The 8,798-nt window shown below is 32.0% G+C and overlaps 1 protein-coding gene across 1 annotated transcript in view; it reads left to right on the forward strand.

Moving 5' to 3' along the window:
* Positions 1–3,046, forward strand: part of LOC123263990 — a 5,268-nt gene extending 2,222 nt beyond the window's left edge. The window contains exon 3 of the mRNA XM_044727037.1: positions 3,029–3,046. Within this exon, the coding sequence (XP_044582972.1) occupies positions 3,029–3,046 (18 nt within the window). The remainder of the gene's footprint in view (positions 1–3,028) is intronic.
* Positions 3,047–8,798: the final 5,752 nt, after the last annotated feature.

An 8,798-nucleotide genomic window follows, 5' to 3' on the forward strand; every position in this document is an offset into this window, starting at 1 on the left:
TTTTTGAATTTTTAAACCGCAATAACTTTTGAATGAATAAACCGATTTTCACGCGGTTGGCAGCATTCGACGCAGTTTTTCAAGCTTCACAAATAATCTTAAATTTTGAATTGATCGCGCTAGGAAATTTGGAGTTATTCCGAAAAAACACTTTTTTCGGTTTTCTTTCGTTCACGATATCTCTCGAACGAATCAACCGATTTTGACCGGACTGGTGGCGATCAACGTGGTTTTTCAAGGTTAAGAGCTGATTAGTTTTTGGAATTGAACCATAAAGCCGTTTAAAAGTTATTTCAAAAAAACCACATTTGAAAAAAATTTTTTTTTCAGTTTTTTGAAGATTTCTCAAAATCTATTGATCTGAATCGGTCCAAATAGTTTTCAAAATCTAAGTTTGGTCAAACCCTTTCGAATGGCACCAACCACGATGAAATCGGTCAAGCCGTTCAAAAGTTATAAGCGGTTCACATACTTTCACACACACACACACACACACACACACACACACACACACACACACACACACACACACACACAGACACCGTGACAACCTCACGGGGATAGTCAGGGAAGCTTCCTGTGACCTTCAAACGTCGAGATCTGATGAAAACTCGATTTTTGCAAAACGGGGTGAAAACAATAACTTCCCGATTTTTGAAAATCTTCAATTTTCTTAGCGGGAAGTTAAAAAATGAATCTAAATAACATTATGAGTTAGTATTTATCAGTCTCTTACATTTTCCAGTAGAAAAATGGCTGTAAATTCATTAAATATTGGTTGGATCTTTTTTTTTATGAGTCAGTCCTTTTTTTCTTCCTACTTTTGGCGGTTTGCTCGAAAAATTAAAAAAAAATATATTTTTTTTCAAAAACTGTACTTTGACGACTCCTACCGGTGAACCAGTGTGAGTTACACAAAAAAACTCTCAAGATATTTTGAAGAGCGTAAAATTCCCAACAAGGTCCATTAAACCGATTTGCAACATTGTAAAAGCCGGGTAAGCATTAGAAATTTGAAAAAAAAAAATTTTTTTTACATTCATTTTAAATGGTAAAACTTTAAATTTTTATTGTCAGTACTTAAAATTATTATTAAGAACTCAAACTTGGTAAGAATTTTTTTTTTCTATATGTAGATTAATATTTTGCATGAGCACCGAAAAAAAAAAATTTTTGCGGAAATGAACCACCCTAGTGTGTATGTATGTAAGTGTGTATGTAAGCCTCTCATAACTTTTGAGGGGCTTGACCGATTTAATCGCGGTTGGTGCCATTCGAAAGGGTTCGACTAAACTTAGATTTTGAATACAACTTGAACCGATAAATTTTGAGAAATCTTAAAAAAACTGCGAAAAAAAATTTTTCTAAATGTGGTTTTTTTTTTTAATAACTTTCAAACGGCTCGACCGATCGATTCCAAAAACTAATCAGCTCTTAACATCAAAAAACCACGTCGATCGCCACCAATCTGGTCAAAATCGGTTGATTCGTTCGTGAGTTATCGTTGACGATAGAAATTGAAAAAAGTGTTTTTTTTCGAATTACACCGAAATTTCCGGTCTGATCAATTTGTGTTTGAAAATATATCATAGGATTTGAAAAACTGCGTCGAATGCTGCCAACCGCGTGAAAATCGGTTCATTCATTCAAAAGTTATTGCGGTTTGAAAATTCAAAAAATAATGTTTTATTAAACTTCTACCAGACTTTTGAGCTTGGAGAGTTCAAAACTACACGAAAATTATATTTTTGAGCTCGAGGAGCTCAAAAAGAATAATAAGTGCAATTTTTAGCGCTTAATTACAAAAGTAGCGAGAAGTTGCAGGGGTGGCCTTCAGGGTCAACCGTTTTCCTAATTTTTTGTAATTATCTCCAATTACAAGCTGTTGAACTGTTGCTGGATTTACTGGAGTTTTTTCTTTATCACGACGAATACGACGAATAGAACGACTAATATTTGCACGATTAGGTAGTTGTCCAGCAGTAGATTCAAATATCTTACGAATGGCATTACTTGAAATACGACTAGTTGGAATACTTGACGTTGATGCCACAGCTTTGATCTCAACCACGACTTTTGAAGCCTCTACTTAGGCCGATACTTGGCCGAGCATTAGTAGCCGTGCCTTGGCCAATGAACGGAAATTTGTTGAGCATCGGCAACTTTGTGTGGGATCTTTACTTATTATTATTCTTCTGCAAAATATCTCTACTCTCGATTCATTGATAATGAAATATATACTGGCAAAACGATACGGAATGTCAACATTATAGATTTTAACGATTTACGTTCATACAACTAGAGGAGAGTGGGGTAATCGTGGACGCGGGGTTATCCCGGACACCACGATTTCAGTACCTAAAGAAAAAAAAAATGTTTTTTTTTTTTGTCATGGAATCGTAGGTTAATGTATACGTAGTGTCAGGCAATAATTCAGCTGCACAGGTTCTACATTTTATTCAAGGTAAATATTATTTAATATTTTCATCATTTTGCATCTAATATTTGTTATGTACACTGTTAAAAATATTTGTAAAATTACAATCATTTTACAAAACAAATGTTGGGTGAAATTACAAATCGATGTTTACTACAGCGAAGTTATGAAACAATTTTTGTAATTTTTCAAAAGGTGTCAGGAAACTTAGTAGGATGTATTGTAATTTTACGATTTTCATGTAAAAATCCTAATTGTATTTTAATTTTACGAAACTGTTTATCGAATTTCAATACAAATCTTTGAGATTTACAAACTTTTTGTAATTTGGTTGACTAGAAATTTTTGTAAAATCACAAAACAAAGTTGTAATAGAAATCACAATGGAGTCATTGAAAATTTAGTAACTTTCTTTGGAATATTCAAATTTTGATTGTGAAATTAAATCGTGAATTTTAATTTCACCCATAATTATTATTGTTTATAATGTGTGTGGTAATTTTACAAAACTTTTTGCTAAATTACTATGAAAACGCCTTATATTTGCAAACATTGTTTATAATTTCATTTACTATATTCTTTTTGTTATAGCAATTTTGTATAATATAAGAAGAGCCGTTTTTTTTCAATTTTATGCATAATTAAATAGTTCCCCATAATTCAAAAAAATAAAAAATATAAAAAATAAAAGTTTCCATTATTCAGTAGACAATCAATCATTTGAGATACTTATTTTTTTCTTAGGTGAGAATAATCACGTTCGAAATCTTCAGTGTTTAATTTTCACTTTTAATTTAAATCATAATTATTGAATATATTCCTCTATCACTATACAGTATAACTTTTGAGATATGTTTTATATAAAACTAATGAGAAAAATTAGTTTTAAATACTCCAAGTTGGGATTTTGTTATAAGTCATTTTCTTATGTTTTTGAAAATATTTCTTAAATTTATTTATTAAATTTTTTTTTTAATTATAAAGCCGAAGTTCAATACGATTATAAATTTGAACCATAATAGCATCTACTTGTTGATTTAGACTGATGTATCAAAAAACAACAATGTCGCGAAGCGCGCAGGTATGCTCTACTCTCGCCTAAAAATCGTGATTTCGATGAAAACGTGATTTTCATAATTTAAACGAAAAAAATTATGGGTAAAAAGCATATTGAAATAAATAATAGTAACTACAGAACACGTTAAAAAAATTTTCTTATCGATTAAATAAGATTTCTCAGAAAAAACTCGTTTTTCTGATGAATTAAATGAATAAGAGCGTGGTATTCACAGGAGCTATGGGCTTGATAACACCACAACTTTGTCAAAAATCACTCTCACGATTTAATTTTTTTTTGTTTTACTCCGGAGGAAGTTTATCAAAACCCTTGTGAAAATTGCGTGTCAAAATAATTTCGTTTCGATACAGTTAATTTTTTTCGATTGTCAGTTCGGTGACTTTTTCTGCGATTTCGGCAGCCATATACAGTAGACTCTCGATAACTCGAACCTCGTTAAGTCGAAATCCTCAGTAACTCGAAAAAAATTTGTATTCCCTTCCGCTGAACTCTTAAATCCGAACAAAAACAGTTTCACTGTAAAAAAGTCGCGCCAAGTCCACGTTCATAAGACTATTAGGAAAAAAAAATTTTTTTTTTTCTTTAAAAAAAGATACAAAATAAAAAAATTAAAAAATCCAAGTAACCGATATGATTGTTTTTGATTTTCGGAAATTAAAAAAAATTTTATTGTAAATTTAAAAATTAAAAAAAAATTTTAGAACGTATTTAGTGTGCGTGGTTGCAAAATATTTTACTTTAAATGAAATTCGTAAAATCTATTTACTAGGACTTTAAAAAAATTGAAATAGACAATGACGCACACCAAGTACGTTCTAAAATTTTTTTTTTAATTTTTAAATTTACAATAAAATTTTTTTTAATTTCCGAAAATTAAAAACAATCATATCGGTTACTTGATTTTTAATTTTTTATTTTGTATCTTTTTTTTAAAGAAAAAAAAAATTTTTTTTTCCTAATAGTCTTATGAACGTGGACTTGGCGCGACTTTTTTACAGTGAAACTGTTTTTGTTCGGATTTTAGTATTTTTTGTAATTATAATGAAAATTTACAATCGGTACCAACTTAAATCTCGTGTTGACTGCATTTTTTACTGCAAACTATCCCCTTGAAGCTACAGTTTATGAAGATGTAATTCCAGTGCACTCTGGCGGCCGTAAATGTAAGCTGTGAATTACTTTTTTTAACTGTAGTTGCTTATCTATAGGAGGATTACTACACGTTTTTATTTTATCTAATCTGTGGCGCTGACCTTTCTCCATAAAAAAAAAGTCAGGATCGAAATTTGTGAGCGAGCTATAGTATGTGCTGATAAAATTTAATAATTTCAAGTAAATAAATTGTTATAAGTGAATATAATTAATTAATACGGTGAAGTAAATTATGAATTACTGTTATGATAAACAAATTGGATAAAAAAAGTACCGTAGAATTAAATAAAATTTCGCAGCCTCAAAAAACCGTTCTGCTTACAGTAAACACAGTCGGTAGTCTGGCGCTCCGTTTACAACGGATTTGAACGGAACTTGGCGCCAGATTCTACCGAATCTGTGGATACGCGATATCTCGAATTATTTAGACTCTGTAACTCGAACTTAGTATCGTTTCCCTTCCAGTATCGATAAGGCATATTTATACTCTATAACTCGAATTTTAAAAGTGAATCTCTATAAGTCGAAGTTAGTAAAATTTAAAGACGTTTTTCTCCAAACTTTCCAGGCTTATAGCAATCAAATCTTAATTCCTGTAGGAATGTTCAATGCTTCTTACATTTTTGTTTCTAGTGTATATTTTCTCTCTAAGTTATTTTCTTGCAAAGTTGTTGACTGCTAATCAGCTCGTATCTAGACATATGAAGCTAACACGAAAGTCTGGATGACATCTGAAATATTCAAGGAATAGCTACTGAAAATTGACAAAAAAATGATTAAGGAGAAACGTAACATATTGCTTTTCATGATAACTGTACAGCTCACAACGTAATTCCACCATTAAAAGCCATAAAAGTTAAATTTCTGCCACCGAATACGACATCTAAACTACAGCCCCTAGAACAAGGAATAATTAAAAATTTCAAATCCTATTATAGAAAGGAAGTTGTAAGAAAACTTATAAGTAACATGGAACAACAGTCAAATTCACCTATTACTGTACTGCAGGCAATGAGGATGGCAGATAAAGCGTGGAGGAGTGTATCTGCAAGAACAATATCGAATTGCTTTAACAGTTGCGGATTTTCGATGCCACTTAATTCGTCTACTCCTGAAGATGTTCTTGAAGAAGTTTTTGAAGATGCTAATTTAGATGAATTACAAGCAGATTGGAATCAACTTCAAAACATAGAAATTCAGTTCGAAGATTACGTGACTTGTGATGACGATCTAGCGACCACTGGAACACTGACTGATGCTGAAATAATTGATATTGTAAATCAGAATGATACTGTTAATCCAGATGCTGACCCCTCTGATGGACGCCTGATTTATCTAATTCTGAACCAGCAATTACAACTGGGGTTCAAACAAGCTAGAAAGAAGCAGTTGATACACTACGATCCTATGTTGAAAGATACGGTAATATTGACATTGAGGATCATGTACGATTTACTTTTTAAACTCGAAAAATTAATTGATAAAAAATCTGAGAATTCCTTACTTCAAAAAAAATAACAGACTATGTAATATTTTTTACCTTGATAATTGATAATTTTTTTAAATAAATATACTTCATATAACAGTAATCAATTGTTTTGTTAATTTTTGGTCTAATCTACTTGCAAATTTCGAACATCATGTTAAGTCGAAAACTTGTTAACTCGAAGTTTTTATCACTTCCCTTGAGGTTCGAGTTATCGAGAGTCCACTGTATATTATTTTTTATAAACAGAATTGAAATAACTATAAACAAGCAGAAACTATACATACATGATGGTATAATTACTTACTGTTTTATCATCTGTTAAAATTTTTCTTTAGCTCGACCTACAGAGGGGATAATACTACTCGCGGGAAAATTCAAATTAAAAACGAATAATTTTTGTTATGAACTAAATAATTTATGTATGACATGAGCGCTTAAGGCATGCTCATTTTGATTTTCCAAACTTTTTTAATATTATTTTCGAATGATCATTTCAGAATCAATATATCTGAACAAGTATATGTTAGACTCTAATTTTTATAATATTTAATGATTATAAATAATGTAAAAGTTAGTTATTTTCCATCAATAAACAGCATCAAATAACACAAATGATGTAAAAATAAGTCGTAATGCTCCATTACCCCGTAGGATTAGCTTATAAGGAGGAATGATGAGAATATTAGAACCACCGATCGGTCGTACGGCGTGGGGGATAGGTATTGAGTCTGGCAAGTGCGAGAGGCTCGCGTTCGATTCTTTAGTTAGGTGAAATGCGTTTTCACTTTATATTTAACGAATAGCAAATTAAAAGAATACTGTATGAAAACAGCCAAATTTCGGAAAATATAATTAGCGCTTCATAAAAATAAAATCACAACAAATATCAAATCAAATTATTCTTTTTTACTATTTCAACTATCAACTACCTATATTGTAAATTTTATTTTATCATTAATTATTTATTTATGCCGGATCTGGGTGTTGAAAAAGAGAGTTGAGCTACACTCATTTCGTGGTTTTCTATCATTTATTCTAGTAAAATATCACAGATAACTTGTAATGAACACGTTTGATTTCTTATTAACTAGTGTGGAAATTAACTTTGTGGTGATTTATTTTAATATATGTAATTAATTAATATGAATAAGTTATTAGTAAAGCATATACCAAATAGTGTAATTATAACTTGCAAAGATGAGTTATCAATATGTTGGCACCATACACAAATATTAATAAAATTAGTAAGAGCGTGAACAAATCAATTGTAACAAAGATTTCGAGATGACTGAATGCTTCAGAGTAAATTAATTTTATGACTTTGTTGAGTTATTATTTTATCACAATAAAATTATTGATGACGCGACAACCATTAATTGGTACGAGCGATGATATCGAGTTTATTAATACACAAATATATTTCTCATTATTAATAATTGCTTTAGACTCTACTGATTCTAATTAATTCAGTAATATCACAGTATTATTTGGATAGACGCGACAATACTGTTGAACGATAAATGAACCGAACGATGAACCAGACCGAGTTATGAACCGAAAGTGATGAACCGAGGTGATGAACCGAGTTATGAACCGAGTGATGAACCGAGTGATGAGGCCAGTGATGAACCGAGATATGAACAAACTGAAGTCTGAACGAGCATTGATAAACTACTTTGCAATCACAAGTATGATAATTGAAAGTAATTAGAGATTATGGGCATACCTGGCTGGGTAAGTGATGAAATCACCTTAGCCATGGGTGACTAACTAATTATCGATTGTTAAAGTGAGTGAGTCATTGAATCAATCAGGAATATTATTGATCATTATTTAATTCCTTGTGATTGCAGAGTATAAATATTAATTATTATATGAATGCAAAAATGTAGATGGATTTCTAAAGGTTGAAAATAACACTAAGCATGGAGAAGCCAGCACGAGGTTAGAAATACATGATATCAATAGGATTCTGTTAATATAAATTCGATCAATGGCCACTCTATTGAATACCAAAGTTTAAACTGAATAATTGTCTAGATGATTGGCCTTGTGACTTGAATCAGGGCGTGGATTGAGCTTAGTGGATTTTCACAATGGTGGATCATTGGGCTGGGAACACAGTGGAGGCTAATAATAAAGGATAGGCGTGTAGCTGAGATCCCAAGGTCAGAGATGCGCTTCCGTAGCAGCACCTCTGGTGTAGTAGGTGCCGAAGTTACCAAGTGTTCTGGCGCGAATACTTGATATAAATGGTACTGGCTGCATTCCGCTTGCCATCAGGAACAGAGTTGCTGATTTGAGTCCTTGATGATTCATTGGATAGATGTGTTGATTAGAGATATCCCTAAGCATCTGATTCTAAGACTAAGTGGCAGGAGTGCGTGCTTGTAGATTGGTCGAGTGAGGGTACTAGTGGATGTCGGAGTTATCACCACTGCAGTGAGGTCATCCTTCCCAGGATGGTATACAATCACTTTGCCAATGATCAGTGAACTGGTGGAGTTGGTCATCAATAAGTGGAGCTGGTGAGATGAGCAATGTATTGTTGCGAGTATGATGCCACTTGGTCCGTGCCAGATGTCGTTGAAGATTGTCTCGGGTAGGTCACGAGACATGTTAAATGCAGCTCGTGAACCAGT

The sequence above is a fragment of the Cotesia glomerata genome, linkage group LG4 (assembly GCF_020080835.1).
Source record: "Cotesia glomerata isolate CgM1 linkage group LG4, MPM_Cglom_v2.3, whole genome shotgun sequence".
Classification (NCBI taxonomy): Eukaryota; Metazoa; Arthropoda; class Insecta; order Hymenoptera; family Braconidae; genus Cotesia; species Cotesia glomerata.